The following is a 21,911-nucleotide window of genomic DNA, read 5'->3' on the forward strand; positions in this document are numbered from 1 at the left end:
AGCTTTCACGCTGATCAGTCTTCAACTATCAATAAACCATGATTTCTTTCATATTTCTGCATAAAGAGAAACCACATATTACAGAAATATGAACTGCAATATCTAAGAGGAGGTCTGCTCTGCCAATGGCAATGCAAATAATAAAATGTAAATATGTATCATATATCTTTAATCTAGTTTTATGTGGTAGTTACAATGAAGATCCAGAAGCACTGTGCTTAGTATGCATACATCCATCTCAGAGCAAGTCCCAGAAGGTTTACAAAAGACTTGTATTACCTTCTCCAGAAGTCCAGGTTATACTGCCTACAAACCCTATCGATTCCTAAACTAACTACACTTGATGCACATCATGATGCTTTCCTGAGGTATCCTAGGGGGAATACAGACAGTCATTTAAATATAGGACAGCATATTTGCACAAGAATGTGAGCTCTGTACTGCTCCTCTGATTACCAGATTTTCATAGACTATGTCACAGATGATCTATCACAGAAACTCAGCTCATCTTTTTAGCTACAGTTAATGCCAAGTCGTCTCTAAAGCTGGAATCCCACTAGAATGTCAGACAACACAAATTTCCAGTCTTGACCATGGTCTTTTCCGTAACCCCCTTAGTTTAAAAAAAATATGTGCATTACAAACTGATGAGACAGTCTCTTTAAAACTTCATATTAAAAAAAACATTCCGACTTTCTGAAGAACTATCAGAACTCAAAAATATTTTGATACATATCTGAAGACCAGTAATCAAAACAGAAGACAATCCACTAAAGAAAAACAACAAAATCCAATGCTTCCCAGCCTATCAAAGTCATGGTGATGGACCCTGAGCATAAATCTATTTCCATAAATGATAAGCAAAGAACCTTCCCTGTGCTGTTTTGCTCATTGCAGATTAAATATCACAAGGAACACTTGGTGTTCTGTTAGAAACTCATAGAATTCACTTATTTCACTTAGAAAACTGTCAAACATGCTAATTTCCTACATTTGTCCACTTTTTAAATGCTTATGGGAACTACACATTTCATCTCACTTCAGTACTTAGTACACAGAACTGTCTATGTAGATATGAGCAGAAAGTGGCAAAGCAATAAACCGACCACACTTCTAAACCCTTTAAAACATGTAACCTATCCTGTAAATCTTTTTGGAACTTACCATCATTTCACTATTCAGAAAACAGGTATGGCCAAGGACTTAGGAGCTAAACTTAAAAAGGATACCTTGTCATCATGAAAAATGCTAGTTCTTTCCGAAATGAATTACAGTGGTGTAAAGAATTAGGATTCAGCAAAATCAGATGTTAATGCACTGTTCAGAAACAGGTGGGCTATTAATTCCCCACAACCACCACCTTTTTTTTTTTTTTTAAAAAAAATCCTGTTAAAAAGTCAAAAGAAAATTAAAACGTTTGTTTTTCCCCAAGAGATGATAAAATAGCTTATAAAATCTCTCCTCTTCCCTGCATAATGAAGAATGAAGAAGCAGCCTGTTTATAACATACTAGATCTGGTTCCTCATTAATTTTTACTTGTAAATTTACCAAGACACATGCAAGCCACTATCAGCTAGTCAGATGACTGTAATCCGAGAGCATTGATCGCATAAATGCAAACACAAAAATTAGGATGCCGTGACCTAGGATCCCTGCATGTGTGATACGTATTGTAACTTAGGATTATGGTATGTGGTAACAAGCTTGAAAAGGACTTTATGCAGCTACCTACTTGGTAAGGTGTTAAAGCATGGTATTTGCAGGCTTATGTCAGTTTGTACCCCAAAAAAAGTTTAAGCCCGTGCTTCGTTTTAAGCATCTCTTTAATCCAATGAAAAAAACCTGGTATTATTCATATATTTCCCTTTTAAAATACAAGCCTGCATGCTTGGCTAGACTAGACTACAGTATGTCAAATTCCATAATTTAGAAGGCAGCTTGCCTACAATTTTTATAATACTCATCCCCACAGTTACATGGGTTTTTTTATGGCATATTTAAAAATTCTTCCCTGCAGATTTTTACTGAGATTAAAATTGTTCCTAAAATAAGATACTTATCTTCTACATATAATTAACATAAATCACAACAGAATTAAAAACAATACGCATAAATTGAAACAAGTTATTTCTTACAATGGCTATACAATCTCATCTGCTACAAAACAAAAAGCAGTTGATAGTATTATGTAGACCTTGGATAAAATATCCTGAAATAAAAATAACCTCTACAGCATACACGTCTTCACAACCTTGCTTGCTTCTCCCTTTCAAAGTAACCATACAGTAAAGACCAGTAAGGCTGGGTGAGGAAACGGCCAGAACTGTAAACAAAGAATTACAAACTCAAGTTTTCTCTCCTCCTGTCAGTAATATTGTTGTGATTAAAACAAGAGTCATACAGAGCTTCTATACACCCTAAAAAATAACAGTATTTATAGTGGCATTTGTGGCAGAAAAACATTATTATTTGTTTTTCACTGTCATACAGGAGATTAATTTTGAACCATTTCCCCCACCCATACCTTCAGATGTCACCTTTGGTTTTTTGATTAAGAACTGATTTTCTTTCCCTTGTGTCTTCCATAATTTAAGGTTATGAGCTTCCATTTACAAGTTAATCACCCAATTTTCCTTAAGCTTCCTATTCCTCTGATAGTGGCTAAAACCAACTGTATTTACTACAGGTATTCTTTTTGCATATTTCATGTCTGTATTAGCATGATATTTGTTTTCTAAAATATGTGCTTAAGAGTTTAACAAATTATTATAATCACCTTACGTACTTGCCAGCTTTACTTTAAAGTTACAGCAGAAGTACTTACTGGATTGTTGTTAGTTTTCCCTGCCAGGATGATTCTGGCTTTAACCTTGTTCATATTGAAGTTTTTCAGGTAAGCTTCATGAATTCTTTTGGCAAGTGATTTAAGATCTGCCATTTCTGAATCTTCTACGTAATTTTCACCTGTTAGAATTTCTGCTTTCAGCTTGGCCTTCTCAGACCTTGGCATTCGTCCAAAACGTATTGCTGATGGGAAGACATAATTGTAAAACAAACACAAGTTATACAAAAACCTATGCCTTTTACTGTTGCTGTTTAGAGCATAAAGATTTTTTGTCTAGAAAAACGGAGGTAGTATCTTTATTATGATAAATTAATGGGTGAAAAAATCTCATCCAGTCAGTGATGAATTATCAATATACTAAACCAAAGGTAATCAGATGTTTGAGAACACAAACTGCTATCTGCAATGAGCTTGAGCTAGAACGCATACCTTTTTCCTTGTACGTTATCTAAGTAGTGGTATTTTGTTTTCTTCTTATTGTGTTCTACAAATCCCAACGTGAAACTCAAAGTCCGGCTTGGGAATTCTAAAAAACTGAATAAACTCCTGTCAGGAGCTTGGCAGAGAGCACACACACCAGCTGGAGAGCTGCCCGGGGAGTTACTCCACAGGGAACACTGCAACGGATTTGGGCCCAAATCCCATTGCTGATTCTGACCCTGCTGGGGCATTCGGTTCTTTATGCACTGAAAGTTCAGTTCAACGTATCTGTAGTGTCTAGTGAGAACAAAACAGACCGGGGACCTGGATTTATACTCAAAGGCTATAGTAAAAAAATCTCCTCCTAGACCCAGTATTTTATGCTTCTTTTTTCAATAGACTGGTGCTTCAAGACTGGAGAGGATGAGAACAGAGTTTGAGTATCCAATCTAGTCAATAGGATATTCATTTGAGAGACAGGAGATGCAAATTTGAAACACCACTGGATATGGAGGTCTCCCAGTTCTTGCACAAGTGGTCTTGCCATTCAGCAATAAAACAGGCATGTCCAGATCCTTCTTCAGTTTCAGTTTAAAACTAAACCAGCTCCATTTTAAAAGGGGCCTTACCCTCTGATGGTGTGCAAGGTTTTGGGACGGTTAATATAGCTGGTTGCTCTTGCCACATTTCAGCATCTAACCAGTGAGAGAACAACCTCGTTGCTTAGACCAAGCAATTCAGAACATAGGCAGAATTAGCCCTTCAACATGCCCAAGAAATTTTCTTGTGACATTAAGGAGGTGACTCAAGGCATGATCTGAAATACAGTTTTGGACTTCAATGGAAGTCCAACATGGAAGGCCTATTTGGAATCTGGCCACGGGTCTATCAAAAAAGTGGAAGAATACCTGCTCTAAACTGAAACGTAAGAGTTTTAAGATCGTGGCTGTAAATCCAGTTCTAGCTCTTTGCCCAAGAAGCATCACCTGCAAGTTAGCAGCCACCTCCTTCCCCCACTGCCTCCTATGTGTTTGCTCCAGTACAACTGCTACTACTCCCTTCAGCTGGAGCACAGCTGCCCACAGCATTTTAGTAGGATGAAACAGATCCACCTGAATGTTAACATTCCTGCCAACCAGCACAGCTCCCTCTCAGCTCCTGCCCCAGAGATGTTCCCTTGTTGGCTGGCACACTCCCCCCAAGTCCACTGCTTCAGGAAGGTTATCACCAGTCTTGCAGAGACTATCAACCCTCTCCCAACAGACCTTAATCTCTGTCAAGGTTCATCACAAAGGAGCCAGACTTCCCCTGAACAAGAAAGACAAGTCTCCCAATGTCTCTTGCTAGAAGTCTAGACTACAATGTCATAGGCAGCTTCCCCAACCATGTCCCCACACCAGCTATATTGACTGTATAGTTTCCTTTGGAATTTTGTCTCCTAACCCACAGGTTTTCACGTAGCCCAGCATTTTCGCCTACTTTTCACCTACTTCCCAATTGCGCCTGCTCCCAAGTTCAGCCTTGACACTATCAGAAAGGAAAGCAAACTACTATCATCTGGCCAACCAAAATCTGCTTTCTTATGGCTTGGCCTCTCCCTCTTCACCAAAGTTGCTTAGCAAACTACATACTGTGCATAAAACTGCCTTGTGGGTTGAAACTGGCCTTCAAGCCACAGGCTTATCAGCCTTATCTTAAATCATTAGCACAAACAATAACATAATTTTTAAACTGGATATCTAAATGCTCTGAATTTTTACCATTCCATTTAACAAACAACCTACCAGATTCCTGTTCCACAGTCAGCACAGATCTTTACCCTCCCCCCACACTCCCTGAACCACCTGCCCAAGAGCTGCTGCACTGTAACCTGAAAGATAATGAATTCTGGTTTCCTACAGGTTTCTATCCTACGTCATTCCCTTCCACAATGAGCTGGTTTTCTCCTCCTACTCCTCTACAATGCCCTTGAGCAGAATTCTTCCAGTATTGAAGTTTGTTTCAATGGGTGGCAATAGTAACCCAAAGTTCTGGGTGAAGAAAGCAACTAAATGAACATTCATATGGACAAACAGACACGCAGCACAATTGTGTAAAGCTCGTAACAGTACATTTGGCAGCTGTGTATCAATTACATTAACTATTCATTAGGGAAACTGGTGTCCCCCGCCATGATCTATACTGTCAAAATGTGAGGTTCAACTCATATGTATAAGTAAGAACGCTATCCAGGTGCCTGCTTCCGGAAACAGACCCTGGATAGGAACAAACAAATTAGTCAGGGCACTCTTACCTACCATTATGTGACATTCCAACTGAAAGGCACTTTTGAAAACGACAGTATTGGCACTTATTACGATTTTTTTTCTGAATTTTGCAGTTGCGATCACATTTATCATAGATGAGTTTTAAACGAATTGTTCTTCTAAAAAAACCCTATAAAAATTTGAGAAAACAATAAGCAATATTAAAGAACGTTGACTACTAAGTTTCAATCATACTGGTAATTTTTTTCTTTTACTGTTTATTGGTGTCACTAGCAAAACAATACACAAAGTATAACCTGTCTAAAGGTAAGAATCTATACAGTGAAGTGGTGTTTATGAAGCCATGTATAGAACGGAAAACAGGAAAGGAGGAAATAGCTTTTAGCCCTCTTGGGAGAGGACCAAGAGCTCAGAGTACCCAAGCAGATTTGCTCTTAAGGATTAAGCAAAACACATACTGCTTTTGTATGCGTTCTCTCAGCATCCTCTCTCAGAAATAACTTCATCTTTCATATGTGTAATCACACAAACAAACAGATTTAACACATCTTTTCTTCATCCAGAAAATGTGAGGGATATGACAACATAGCATATATAGTATATAGAAAAAGCCAAGGACACAAAACCAAGCATTACAGAAAAGCCTGTACCTCAACAGATCTTAGCATGATGTCTTGATACTGCAGTTTAAGATTAGCCTCATACTACAAAACTGTAGGGTTAGCAGATTTAGAGACATTGCAACATTTTGCATCACACAACATAACAACATGTCATTTAGACTGTGAAACCCAACTGACTATGAACTGGCTCCCCACTTCTAATAGATATTCTAGCATTATTCCATGAGATTTATATTTGAATTATCATATTCTGACATTGTACACATATACAGTTTCTCATATCATACATGATAATATATAAAAAAATGGAAAACTATCACATTAGAAGAAAAAAGAAAATAATCTTATAATTCATGGGCCATATCATCCCGAAAAATTATACATTAATGATAACATTAATTTGCCCCAGAGACATGCACTGGCCCCAAAATGACATGAGGTACAATACTACGTGATTCAGGCAGAATGTAGTGGAGATGAGAAATTCAGGATTTGTTACTGTTACAATGGAAGTGTAGCAAACTGGCATGCTTCTCACAGCCATACTCCCAACACAAATAAAACACTAGTGGAGCAAGTAGGCTTTGTTTTTTTGGTCACAGTTTAGTGGTTTTAGTGTTTAACTATCCAGAAAAGCAGCATTAAAATTATCATTGTGAATTGCCCCTGCTTGATGAAGGTCTGGTATTGAGTATCCAGTTATGATAACTGAACAATTTTTTTCAGAAAAAAGGATCAAAAATATGTTTATTATTTAAATAATAGTAATGGCTAGAATTAGATTAATTAAACATTTATGTAACAAATGTTTATCTACATATAACCCTGTAAACAAAGCAACGTGATTTAGGCTCTTAAAAAGAAAATTATGACTGTACCTTACAACCTTCACAAGCATGTACTCCGTAATGGTAGCCTGAGGCTTTATCCCCACAAATTCTACATTCAATGTTTAATGCTCCACTGGGTGATTCATCTATGCTACCTGGAGCTGTGGCAAAATTAATGGATGAAGGACTGGATGCTGGTGAAAGGGTCTCTAAAAGAAAAAGGAACACTTGATATATACTATATTGTCAAGACTGATACGATACCATTTCTATAACAAAATGAGCTTATATATATAATATAAATAATATATTAAAATATATATAAATATATATAATATAAACAAAAAAAAGAGATTGTTCTAAAAAATAACCGTGAGTTAATAATCAGTAACTGAACTAATAATTTGGCTGTGTTTGAAGAACAATTCATATTTATATTAACAGTGCAAACACACACAAAATACAGGGTGTACCTTGCTAATTTTGATGAGACATACAATGTCAGCAAACAAAAAGCCTTACTGAAGTAACTGATAACAAGAACTAGAAGGGTGATAATGATTCGTGAGGATTCAATACATATGCACCAAACAAAATAAGAGAAAACCAAGCTTTTTTTGGATTTTTCTGCATTCCATTTTTTACTTTGAATTTTCAAATGTTTCTCAATTTGATGTGAATGTGAAATTTTTTTATCCCACCACATAAAATAAGTAAGTAAAAACCTCTGAATTAGTATTTCATTTAAATCAAGGAAATTTTCTTAACATAAAAATGCACATATACCATTTTCACATATAAAGTGTATTTGAAACTCAAAAATTAAACACATCTTTACTGCTCAAGACAAGCAGTACAAAATGTAAAAAAAACCACCAACAACAACCCCACAATGAGACAGAACCTCCCATGACTTCAAGTTTATATCACAATATCCATTCAACCTGTCAATTATTTTTTCCAGAAGGGTTATTAGCAGCTCATCTTGCCATTACATCTTCCATCTCCCTTGCCCTGGTGTTGGATATCAGATCTATTGCTATAGTGTAGCAAAAGACATATTCCTAACTCATGCTGAGTTACACTTAAGGTCCCCCTGACTTCTGAAGAGCTACTCAGAGTTTTAAATGATGATCTAAACTGAGCCCTAAAAAGCAGTTAGAAACTTTCTCTTTCTGAAGAGATTTTCTCAAAGTGAAAGCATGCTCCTGCACATCAGTACAAAGGCTGAACAGATCTTAAAAGGAAGGTAACACTTGTCTGCCTGTAAGATAATCTAGCAACAGAAGCCTTGCTCAGGTATTTTACGTTTTGATTATAATAGGAAAAGCATTCCTGAACTGTACAATGAAATAAACTCTCCAGACATTTTACTACTAGATGAACATGTTACAAAACTAACACATTCCTACCTTAATTATTTCAATTAATATTTCCACCTTGTTTGACGAAAATATTATCTGAGGCCAGAATTTCTTTTATCTTCCATCTTGCAACTTGCACCACAAGACTTTAGCAAATTAATGGGTGTGTTTATTTTACAGAAAGATTAAGAAACACTCATGAATGTAGGTCAGCAAGTATTATGTTAGAAAAAAACCTGGCATAGAACTCAGTCTGCATTGCAAGCAGTGCCAAGCCCACAGGCATCAGTCATCAAGAACAGCCTAGAACCCAGGATTTTTTTTAATGTGTGGTTTTAATTTCTTTTTACTTGCCTTATGGAATTTGAGCCTTGAAAGGTTACATTTTCTATCTTTTCTGACAGCAAAACTAGAACATTTTGCAATGAACACTGAATACTCAATTTATAAGGTAACACTAAAGCTGATCTAAATTATTATATGACTTGTACACACGTTACACACAAATAATTAAAAAACCCTTGTGTCTCGGGAGGACTACATTATAAACTCAGCACATAATAACTTTTCCTGTAGAAGGCATCTCTGTAATGTGAAGGTCCACAACCAAAAGGGACCCAAATCATAATTCTACAAACACTCCTTTGGGCAATAGCGTCAAGAGGCAGCTCTCCCTTCAAAAATCACACCATTCATTTCAACCATTTCAGCTCAAAGGCACACCTCAGTTGTATTAGTGCAGTTTTTGTAAGGTAGAATAGTGATCACATCATGGGAACTGATTTAAAGTAAGAACCCCCCAAAACAAATGAGTGTAAACCAACCAGAAACTTAATCATAAACTGCTGAAAAAGGTTCTGCTGCTAAAAGATTTGTAAAATCATTGTTTCAAAAGGAACAACTTATGATATTATTGCATTGTCCCATAGTACTTTGTTGATTCCCCATTTTGATCTCTCAAACAAAGCCTCTCACCAAGATCTTCTGACTAAAGACTATGTAATGTATGTACATGCAATGTAATGTAATGTACTGGGCAGAAGTCAATAGCTGAGCAATGCTACTTCTAAGAGGGGGAGAGAAAACAGCATGATCAAAGGATCAGTACACTGAAATATACTGGAATTCGAGGTGAGCTTTTAAGGGTTAGATTATAATTTTTTGGCAAACATTTCACAATACTTTTCAAATATATATGATTTGAAGAAACTAAAAAATGAGGAATTCCTTTAGTGCAATATTGTGACTTCCTATATGACTACAAGACATAGTAACTTTGCTAGTAATAGTGATTTTTAAAAGTTATTTTGAAAAAGGCATTGATACTAATGGTAATTTAAAACAGCAGCTTTATGTTACAGTCATTTTGCAGTGACATCTGTCTAATAAATTACCTTTAGCCTTTAATATTTTAAGACCATGCTATAATCAGCTTCTATATTTCTAGTGTTACGTAGTCATAAACAATTATTGCTTTAAAAAAGTTGTAAATTTCTATTTGTGTATTTACAAAAGAAAGTTTTATAGAAAACCAAAATTCTCTTACCTGTTTTAACTGATCCATCAGATCCTGGACAACTTCCCAGTGACTGGAACTCTGTTAAACTTAAAGCTCCAGAGCTATCATCTCCTAGAGACTGAGAGAGGTCTTGAATGTTCCCCATATCTTGTAGGAACTCTCCAGATAAAGGGCTGCCTATATCATCCTCCTCCAAGGGAGTAAGGGGATAGAGCTGGTTTTCAGTGTCCACCATTTTGATCAAGTAGAGCAGTCACTTAAACTTCTTTACACTGGTGAAAGAATAATTAAAAAAAATTTGGTTTTAATATTTAAATCAGTTACAGCATACTGAATACATGAATTCTAGTTCTACAGTGAAATATACGACATTCACTTGCTCTAGAAGCTTTAAGCAACACAAGTCATCAACAGGACAGGGAAAAAAAAATAATCCCCTAAATACTTCAATATGAATTGAAGTTACAACAAAATCAATCTGTAGATTGCTGTTTTCTCTCCTTTGCTAATAGGAGTTACATATTGTGCTTCCATAGCAGGCATTATGCACTTCCCATCAAAACTTATAGAAAAATGAACTATCAATATGCATACATATTGTGTTTGAGCAGTCTTTTCTCACCTTATCTAACAGGTTTAGATATATCGATTTGGTCCTCTGTTCTCACCTCTTTTACATTTGTTCAACAGGTCTTACAACCCTGTAGAGAACAAAATACTGTCTTACACTAAAATCTTTGTAGAAGTGGGCCAAACTAATACTTTTTGACCTACTTTGGTCAAAGAACACCTTCAGCAAGAATGCTCCAGCACAGACAATGCAATATATCTGTAATTCCTAGAATTAGTATTATTTCTTACAGTAAAGTTTTTTAAGTTGCCTTCAAAACTAGCCACCAGTGTCATCAACTCTGAGTAAGAGCACAGATTGTTAAGAAAATATCACAAATTTTAATTCTTCTTCTATTGACTTGTCAGGAAAGGAATTGATAAACGTAATGCAGAATGTTACTACTGCTGCACAGATGTACTTCTGCTAAAAGAAACTCATCTTTTACACTGAGTAAGTGTACTCAGGATGTGTACAAATACACTGTACTGCAGTCCCCTCCATGCAGTGAGTATGTGCGGGCAGTTGGAGCAGCTCTGGCTGTTACTGTGGTTACTGCTCAATGCTGGCCTTTGCAAAGAACACGTGGTCACTGCAGTACATTGTGAAGCCTGAAACTGCCAATAACTAGCTATATGGGGATATACAAACGCTGATTTTACAAGAGAAGTGCTGTTATGATAAAAAAAAAATATCTTCCTTGATGTTATTTAAGGTTTCAGATACCAACTCATTTGATTCCTACGATACTAAACATTTTATATTAAGAAATCAATCTTTTCATCTGATAAACTGTAACAGATTAATCCTATGAACATCAGGCACATTTTCACAGAATTTTCTCCAGAATCTGGAGGAAAAACACGTGTGTTTTTGTCTATGTAGTTGACCAAAAGGTTACAGTTAAAAGTAATACAATGTGTTGACTACTGCTTTACATACTAACAACGAAAGACAGCCATCACTTGTATTTGGTTATATATTAAAAAAAAAAAATCTTCAAAAAGTTCTGAAGCAAGCTATCTACAAGCAAGCCTTTTCTGCTCAGGCTGATGGCAAAAGGCCACCTTCAATAAGATTTGCATATTTTCACAAGGTATTACACAAATGTAACTGAGGGCAGAATGACCTACTAGAAAGAAGACTAGAAGTTACACTTGTAACAACTGGCAATATCTGCAGAGTTTTTAAATTATTTACTTTTCAGGTGCATTTATCAGTATACACTCCTACTTTCTCCTGTTTAATGGAAAACCATTGCTATATACATATCACTCCTATAGGGTATTCCAATGTGTTCATTATGTGACTGTAAGGCAAAACAAGCAATTTTTAAAAATATCTGTATTACATGAGGCCTTATATTCCACAATTTGCATCCTTCCAACTAATCAATGTTATTTAAGGTATATACATTAGACTTGGCAAAAGATTTCCTCTGATTTTCAAAATACCCAATTTTTTTTTCAATTGTGATGCCAAATGGCTGTAACGTTACATGCTATGTACCCATTATTTATGTTTAGCCAAGTGAATAGACATAAAAAATGTTAACCCCTCAGGTACAAGGAAAGACTGAAATGGTAGTCTGATCATGAACTCTGATGATTAGAAGAAAACAATATGTTTTATATATTCTTGGGCAATTTATTACAGCTCTGTGTTATCATTGTACCTGGTTTTGAAATGAACTATGTTGAGGCTAAAAAAAGTTTACTTAAACAGTGTCTAGTTAGATTCTCTTTCCTGCATTTCATAAAAATACTAGTTATAGTATTTAGCTCATGGCACATTTTTACAACACAAATACCATCGTAGAGCAAAGGTAGAGATTTCCTTCCCCCCCCACCCACCCCCCAGTGTAATAGTTTACCATGTACCTGGAAGGATAGAACTAAAGGAATAGCAAACACATAGCAAAATGCAGAGCTTCTACTCATTCTACTCAGTTCACACACTAAAATGGAGTTCTTTATGAAAGTAAACACTGAAGATTTCAGAATCAGTCCAGCCTAACTGAGATGGCAAAGTTTTCAGATGGTTCATTGTATTCTGACTATTCAAACTAAGCCAAATACAACAGACAGTTCTGAAGACTGAAAGGAATGACAAATTATAAAAATCAGATCTCTAAATATCTACTGTTATGAATCAAACCAGATAGAAGCACACTGTCTTCCCGAGAAACCAGTTGCTGTCACTGTTACTAACTTGCATTTCATACTACAAGGACCCTTAGTAAAGAACTATTTGCTCATTTTCTTTGAATTAGGACAGTTTTAACTAGAAAAGAAAAATACATTCTGTGTTACATGGTGTGGTAAATAAGAATATCTAGGAGGCTAAGTATGGGAATTTATCCATGATTTCTAATGCCAATTACAGACAACAGGTATGTTACTGTACCAACTATTGTACCAACTCTCTTTGTTGATGAGAAGCTCAACATGATGCACCAATGTGTGCTTGCAGCCCAGAAAGCCACCACATCCCAGGCTGCATCAGAAGAAGCAGGACCAGCAGGTGGAGGAAGGTGATTCTCCCCCTCTGCTTGGCTCTTGTGAGACCCCACCTGGAGTGCTGCATTCAGCTCTGAGGGCCCCAGCATAAGGACACAGACCTGTTGGAGCAAGTCCAGAGGGAGGACCATGAAGATGATCAGAGGGCTGGAGCACCTCTCCTATGAAGGCAGGCTGAGAAAATTGGGGTTGTTCAGCTCTGAGAAGAAAAGGCTCCAAGGAGACCTTATAGCAGCTTTCCAGTACCTAAAAGGGGCCTACAAGAAAGCTGGAGGGGGACTTTTTACAAGGCTAGTTTTTAAAAGGCTTATTTACTAGTGATAGGACAAGTGGTAATGGCTTTAAACGAAGAAGGTAGATATAGATATCAGGAAGAAATTATTCACTGTGAGGGCAGTGAGGCACTGGCACAGGTTGCCCATAGCAGCTGTGGGTGCCCCATCCCTGGAAGCGTTCAAGGCCAGGCTGGATGGGGCTCGGAGCAACCTGATCTAGTGGGAGGTGTTCCTGCCCATGGCAGGGGGGTTGGAACTAGATGATCTTTAAGGTCCTTTCCAACCCAAACCAGTCTGATTTCACTTGGACATGTCACATTGCTGCTCTATCACTCTGCACAGCTTGGCTGTATTTTAAAATAACAGTCCAATTAGAGTTATCCAATTTGATATATTAAATACTCATTAGGACATTGTACCAGATTGCTAGCACTGTAAAAGAACATTTATAAGCAATACAAGAGGTTTCATGCACATCTCAACTTCTTTCTGAAGGGATCAGTTGAAAGGCTGGTGCAGCTTTTTTTTATTTTTTTAAAGTGCATCCAAAGAATACTGATTGTGATACATAATTATTTTACAATGTAACAGAACTTTTTATTGGAAAACTGAAACAAAGTAACTTCCTTCACATAGAGGACTGAAGGGTAATTGCTATCAGTTACAGTCCCTACAGTATTTCCATAACCTGAAACTATTTAGTAAAATAAATTCCAGATGCCACTTTCTTTTAAAGGTCAACAGTTGTCCTGTCCCCAAGAATCACCTTAGTCTCTCTTATAAATCCTACCAGCTTGTAACCTGACAAAATATGAAGAAATATCTACACTTGATACTCAGAAGCCTGTCAAAAGACATAAAATAGAAGTTAAAATTATTGTAACATATATGACCATAGTTACTTGAAGAAATAAAAGAAATCAGAAATGTTATGAATGAGGACTCTAAATAAAAGACTACTTTAAAACAAAAATAAATTAGCCTAATGCTTTAGGAATGTATGGTCACACCCCAAGGGAAAACAGAAGATTATTGTAGATTATCTGACAAAGATTTTAACGCTAGACCATCCGCATATATTCAGAACAACACTTCCAATCTCATGAAGGCTCAAGATACAGAGTAATTTTGAAGATGAGAAGTGCCTCACAAAACATTACTTTCAGAAAGTAAGAAAGAAAAAGATTCAACTGCAAACATTTCTGGTCAACATAATCTGTTATTCTCTGCCAATACTTTCAAACTTGAATCTCTGTACAATTTCTCTGTTGAGGCTGCATGGACCAGCCCATAGTAACACCTGGAATTAACTGTACTGTTTGCACAGAGCCCAAAACATTACATTATCCACCTGACATCCCTGACATACCTGGAATATACTCAAGCTGAGAAATAAGAAATCCCTTTTCTGTATTTCATTTGTGGAAAAAAAGTTAAATTGTTAGCCCTTTGATGTAGATATTTTGTGATGAGGGGAAAAGAGTAAAGAAACCTTTGATATATGTTGGGTTTGTAACGATAGCTGAGAATAATAACTGTTCTCCAGCAATCCAAAGGAGACTACCAAATCTGTCTCCCTAAGGAGCCATCAACAAAAAAGGAAGAGAGGAATGGCAGAGCATATGATCGGCACAGCTCCTCCAGTGTGCTCTTCATGAAGTTCTCCCAGGCTGAAACAGTTGTTCACAGCACAGAAACCTTATATTCCTCTGCAGATACATAGCACGGGTACTCTGCCCCAGGATAGCTGGGGAGGTTCCAGGAGACACTAGGCTCCTCGTACCCAACGTTACTTCATGTTCCCTGCTCAATCACGTACATCTCTCCAAGTATCATTTCTTCATCCAGCACAAGTATTTGGAAAAGATTAAGTGAACACTGAAGCCTACCTTGAAGCAAAATAGGCATTATTTGGCAGGAAAGCAAAGTAAAGGCTTGATAGCTGACCTCTGATAGCTGGCAACAGCTCTTTCAGCGGCGTGCCTGGTATTGCCCAAATTGCACCATACTTTTTCACATTTGCAGTAAATATTTAGAATTCTGTAGTCTTTTTAGCTGAATTTATATAAGAGCAACCTAACAGCTAGTGAAACATAAATGAAGTGCTTAGTGTTTTAACTATTAAATTACATACCCTTTTGTACTTCCCAACGCTACTAGTAAATTACAGCTGTTTAATCATTACAGCGCTTGCTGATGATTAACTAGCTACCTTAACAAACATAGCCATTACTTAACCATTTCTGAAGACTGTCAAAATATACTAATCTTTTCATTACTGAAAACATTATAATTCATTTTTTTATAAGCACAGAAAAGCTTCAAGTAAAATGTCTAGTATTCGTGCTAGTATTCATTCACTGTTCGCCTTCTGTCTTTGCTGTATTTTGCGCATGTTTACACATGCATATGCTTTCATTGGCAGGTTTCACTTAATATGCATTGAACCTTACTTGTATGAAAATAAAGCTTCTAATATAAAAAGGGTAATGAGTATGAAGTTCATTTAAGTAATATTCACAGGGAGTGTTTTGCTTTACAAAAAGAGTTGTACATGTTACAACGGTAGATGTGGTAGCTGCAGCGTGAGGATTCCACTCAAGCATCTGCATAAATCAACATTTCTTCCTACTCTGAAGATTTTAGAAAAATTCTGTGCCACAAAGACATTTGCAAAGGATTGTCCCAGTTTCTCATACAATATTTTAGCCTCCATACCCCCCTTCCTACACCCACATAAAACCACACACAAACAAAACTGAAAGCAAGAGAGAATGAAATAGGAAAATAAGAACACAATTTCATGTAATTATGATTTTGAGAATAAGCAGGTTTTACTGGTGCTTTCTCACAGCCTGTTATCTCTGAAATATGTATGTTTTCAGAAGTCCTCCTTTCCCACTGCCACACTGCAATTACCCAATGAGTAACTTACCTATAAACTTGAATCAGGCCTTAAAGAAATCACAGTCAGATTACCATAGACAAATACCTAATCATGCAGTGATTGGTAATTTGCTTCATTTTTAGAAAGGGATGGTGGGAGACTAAACCCCTGGCCCTTCCACATTTAATAGTTGCCACACTAGGGATAATCCCTGTAAGGAAAGAGGTCTTCTTGATGCAAAGGTCTCTGAGAAACAGTAACAAAGTTTGGATTTACTGCATAAACACATTGATCGTGTAAAGAGCTGGCTTGCAATATCAAGGTTAAAGTTGAAACAATCATTACCTCTAGGTCACTTTGCAAATATTGTGGCAGAACACAGCACATTTAAAACTAGGGGATGCAGTAGATACTTATAAAAAACTTAGGTAAATAGGAGGAGCCTGAAATATATAAGCTACAGGGTTATTTCCAATATCCTGATTCAACACATAAAAAAACAACTGAAAATAAAATTTGGCATCTAAAATATGAAGTCCAATCTCCTATCTGGGAAAAAGTGCATGTTTTCTCCTCTATCCTGTGACATTTGATTCAGTTTTCATACTTTGTAACCTTACACATGAGTAATATTCTATATTTTACAAGGTATTAAGAACCTAAGACAGAGAGAATTTACCATGCATGAACTGAAAAATTTTCATGAGCCACCTCTTCATGAAGACTGCCAGTTGCACCCCCCAAAAAAACCCAAAATAGAATAACGTCATATTTTTTCCCCTCTACACAGCTGTACTCCATAATATCATATGCAAGTTTTAATAAACCCTTGTCTTCAAAATAAACCAAATTTCACATACCCTAATTTTAAGAAATGATACTAACATTACAAAGTTAAGCTCTTAAAAGTTATTTAGTGAATAATTCTCTGCAACCTCGATTATGCTACCTTATTTTCTTAATGCACTATGGTAGAAAATACATATATACTGCACAGTGTTCTTCTTTCCCTGAATCACTCCCCTTATAATTGGGCAGTGCATTAAACAGAAGTGGAATTACATAGCTTGTAAGGCAATCTGGTCTATATTAGTCTGCGGCAGGAAAAAGCTGTTCATTTATCAGTTGATCAAAAAGGAAGATCATTCTTTGCCTGAGCAAAAAGGGAGAAAAGACAGTCCTCATTCTCAGATCCATAAGTACTTGCATAGTTGGAGGAACACTAAGGAGTTTCTTGAAGGAAGAATACAGGCCACAGAGGCAAGTCTACTGGCTTCAGAAAGCGGGGACCATGAGTGAGTTTTACTTTCCTCCCTTGAAAACTTTTCTCTAATTGCATCAGAAGATGCAGAGATAGCACACTTCTCACATGGGAAGAGTTGATAAAGCTTTGAAACACTGCAAATTTTCAGCTGATTTAATATTAAACATGGTAAAACCAATATGGGAATATTTTTTAGTTTTATATTACTCTGCCAAACCCAAGCAGAACTTACTGAGCCAGGCAGCTGCATTTCTTTGGTCCCAGGATTTTCTGTCCTGTTGGATTTTAAAAGACATGATCCAAAAAAAGAGAGGAAAGGCAAGATTTTCTTACTGAAAATTAACAATTTTTATCAGCTTTTCCATTCAAGTAATTAGCCAACACCACAAACAAGTGCTTTTAAAGATGGGACTAAAACAGATGAATTAACATGCTCTACAAGGAAGTCAGCAATAAGAAGATGCACACAAAAGCAGTGCTGATTGATGACAGGTCAGGTGCAAACTGTACCACACCAGCAACTGGCTATGTACGTTACACTAAACAGAAGTATTCTTCAACTATATGTACTCTGTCAGACTGTCAGGAGCCTATATGATTCTTCTATGTTGCAGCACCAGCTCCTATTAGTCCACCATGAGTTAAAGAAAATATAGTAAGGTCAAAGTGTTGAGATTTTAAAAGTTTATTTTGTGGCATATGCAGAACAGATGTTTTCCAGCTATATAGAAAAGTATAACAATATTGCCAGAAACTCTTGTATCACACAATATACATGATATTTGGCATGCAGGTTCCCACTAATTTAACAAAACCCTCAGTTCTTAGAACATTACTGTTTTGTTAGTTCAGTTATTTTTACTCTAAAAAAACAAGGACATTACTTAATAGAATTATAAAATGTTATTTACAAGTCAGTGCTACAAATGCACTTTCCCTGGTGCAAACCACTTTTAAAAGCAAAAACATATGTAAGGAGATACTAATATAAGCAACACCCATTGTGTGGCAAGAAAAGCATTACCAACAGTAAAACATAAGATCATGATACAAATTCTGTAGAGAAAACAAACAAGGGTTGTCAAAGAGGAGGTAGCCATACTAAACATGAAAGATTCCTTACATGTTATTCAAGTGCAAGGCAGCCATAAAGCAGAATCTGCATTAACAGAAATTTAAGGGTCTAGCAACATGTTTAATGTTTATGTGCCTCCCAAGCAAAAATCTAAAACCTCAATCTATATGATTACAAAACCACTCAGTTAAAGGCAAGCCATATAAAGTCATCTTGGATTGCTACACAAAATGCTACCGTATCCCCTTATGAAGGAGAACTTTGAATTGCTTATAATTACAGTGTATGCAAAGACACAGTCAAAAATTCTGCATTTGCACCAGTATCACACTACCTACATAGACCAAAAAGCCCCAAATACTTATTGAAGTGATTGCTTAACACTGCTCAGCTACAAAAATTTGAGCAGACCCTACACAGAAACAGACAGAAAAAGATAAGGAAAAAAACAAATAATCAGTCAAGCAAGGTGGGGAAAAGCACAGACTGAAAAAATACAGAGAACAACAACATAATCACTAACAGTCACTATTCAGCTACTTTGCAGTTACTGAGCCAGCTTCAATCCCTGTTGGCATCTCCCTGTAGCTTCTTTCCAAGATTTAGTGGCACAGGGTAGAAGCTACTTCATTGGTCCTGACTCTCTGAAGTGGAGTCTCATTGCCTAGAATATATTAAAGAAAGATAAATGTCTCTGAGCAGGACGACTCATCCCCCTCTTAAATGCAACATTTCTGCTTTAAATCTGTTCAGCTGCTTTCTATACCTTCACGATTACATATTCACAATTTCCTCCAATATTTTCTTTCAATTATGTAACACATTCATTATACTCTAAATACTTCTAAAAATTGTTTTGCCAAGATTAGTGTCTAAGTAACAAATAATACGTCAGCAACAAAACTATTCAGGAGGTAATTAAACTATTTATCTCAAATATACTACCCTCTCACTTTCGCACCACAGACACAATTAATAATGGAGAAAAAAAATAATTACAAAGCAGAAATTAATTTTCAGCAAACAGAAATAAAAGGAGTAATTCATCTCACCTAACATCAAGCACCTCACTCATATGGTTGGGTTGAGCTGAACTCAATGGACTTTTCAGGGCCATGGCTAACCTTTGAGGCCAAGATCACAAATTAAAAAGTGGTACTTTTCAATCGGATCACTTCCATGATCCAGTTCACAGCAAAGCCTTACAAGTATTTGTGCTGGCTCAATGGAGGGAGCAGAAATAAGCAGCTGGGGAGAGGCATACATGTGCTGCACGGCTAACAAATAAACATGTATGTCAGCCTGTATCCCCTCTGAAGAATCCAGTGATTGTGTAAACCAGGCCCCTGCATTGCCTGAAGTAAGGCAGCCATGCCTCTTAAGTCTCTGGTGAGAGCTGAGAACTGCTCTACACATCAGACAGCATCTCTGTTAGATTAAGCAGTATCATCTTTTGACAGGGCTATGACACTGTCATATAGGCTGAGGAGATCATGCACATCCCAGATATTCATCATCCTTCCAGCAGTAAAACTCCCACAGAAATCCAGTAAATGGAAAACACAGGCATTTACTCTGAGTTGAAACAACATGCTCCAATAAATAAATAAAATAATACTTCCAATGCTGGAAACTCAAGTAGAATGTAGCTCAAAGACTTCAGCTGCTTGTAAAGAGTAAAACAACATCCTAGCGTCAAACAGCTTTCTAATGGGAAATTTTAAATTCAACAAGCCCCTCAAGAACTTGGTAACTACGAACTCAGTTGAGAACACTTTACACTTACATACATGACTTTTACACTGACTTTATATTAGACCAGAAAGTATATTTTATCGTATTTGAGCCACAAAATTAGTCAACCTCTAGCAGACAGAGATCAACTTAAGATGTAAAGAAATACCACAGTTCTAGTTTATCAATACAACAAGATCTGAAGCCCATCTTTAAATTACCCACTGCTAACCCCTTTAACAACAGGAGCCAGACTTGATTTCATCAGCAATGGCACATAAAGGTTTTGTAAACTTTGCCTTCAGGCTCCAGAGACAAAAATTACAGGTCTCTCACCTCAAGTTTACATCTACCTGAAGTTATGCTTGCTTTCTCCCACATAAATGGACATTAGATGCATCAAATACTTATTTCCAAATCATATATATGCAAATACATTACTCAAATTTGCATCAAGGTCCTTCTATTAAAAGAAAAATCTATTTTTCCTATCTGATTTCTGCAAGGAGTGCAAATTGAATTGTGCTTGAACTGCCATCAAGCTCAAATGTTCAAGTCTGCACAAAATAACAATATGACATTGGGATTTTTTGGTTTGTTGTTTTCTTTTTTCTCCTCCAAATATGAGTTTTCATATCCAAAAAGTGAATACTTTGGTGGTTTCTGTAATTGGGAAGACCTGACTTTTCTTTCTAGTGAAAGCTGAACTGATACTAAAGTCAGAAGTAGCTATATTTCCAAGTACAGTTTTCAAATCTCTCTTTTAAATCTACATTTGCTGAATCCCTTAAACAGTTGACTGTTAGGACTTTAGTATCAGTCAATAGTAATATTAGTTAACAAACCATATCATATTATATTAGTGTTATTGGTAGTCTATAATGTTCTCCTTCACTTTACTATTTTCTTCAAGAAATGTGTTTGGGAGTGCCTTTGTTGGGTTTTTTCAGTTGGTTAGTTTGGGGGTTTTTGAGGTTCTGGGGTGGGGCTTTTTTGGTTGGTTTTTTTTTGTTTTGGTTTGGTTCGTTTGTTTTTTTAACTACACTATAATCCAGTCTGATGTTTAGATGAATCCTGACTCTAAACCAAGCAAGAACTGACAAAGACTTAAGTGGAAAACTTTGTGTTAAAGTCTTTAGTCTTGCTTCAAATTTTATTGTCTAGATGCCTACAAATCCTGAAAAATTGGCAATTTGTTATTTTTTCCTTTCTCTATTTATCCTGTCTCTGTTTCCACTTTTATAGTAAATAACGAGCTCTGACACATGGTTAAGAATTGACTACAAGCTTAACCTGTAGAATAAACATACTATTATTAACACGACATTAAAAATACTGGACAGCAGTATGAGGGAAGTTTATTCAATTTATGTTAGTTATTAATGCACATAAAGCAAATATTCAGATCAGAGTTAGTAATACACTGTATTCTTGAGGCATGACCATTGAAGCAAGTATATTTTATTAACAAGAGACTCAAAAGAACAATAGGAATTTTTTTTTTTCTGCAAGAAACTAAGCCATGGCAACATCTTAGCAACCACTATGTTATAGAGTACTATGTGTTCTCTGACATGTGCTCTCTTTCAAGTTCAAATACAGTTCCACAAGTACTACTCAGAGCTCACCACAGTTTCCATTAAAAAATCCCACTTCATTTATATATATACCTTCATGC

The 21,911-nt window shown here is 36.4% G+C and overlaps 1 protein-coding gene across 7 annotated transcripts in view; it reads right to left on the reverse strand.

The window, feature by feature from the left end:
- The window catches only part of PPARA (peroxisome proliferator activated receptor alpha), a 45,235-nt gene that overhangs the window by 9,992 nt on the left and 13,332 nt on the right, over positions 1-21,911 (reverse strand). For 3 of the 7 annotated variants that reach the window (XM_040594393.1, XM_040594396.1, XM_040594391.1), the window contains 4 exons: positions 9,897-10,141; positions 7,035-7,195; positions 5,564-5,702; positions 2,826-3,028 (listed from right to left, as the gene is read on the reverse strand). In XM_040594393.1, the coding sequence (XP_040450327.1) occupies positions 2,826-3,028; positions 5,564-5,702; positions 7,035-7,195; positions 9,897-10,104 (711 nt within the window). In that variant the 5' untranslated portion in view covers positions 10,105-10,141. Of the gene's footprint in view, positions 1-2,825; positions 3,029-5,563; positions 5,703-7,034; positions 7,196-9,896; positions 10,142-10,491; positions 10,571-16,208; positions 16,370-19,022; positions 19,164-21,911 lie in introns of those variants that run through there. The other 4 variants (XM_040594394.1, XM_040594395.1, XM_040594392.1 and 1 more) reach the window with 4 other exon arrangements.

The sequence above is a fragment of the Falco naumanni genome, chromosome 5 (genome assembly GCF_017639655.2).
Source record: "Falco naumanni isolate bFalNau1 chromosome 5, bFalNau1.pat, whole genome shotgun sequence".
In the NCBI taxonomy this organism is placed as follows: domain Eukaryota; kingdom Metazoa; phylum Chordata; class Aves; order Falconiformes; family Falconidae; genus Falco; species Falco naumanni.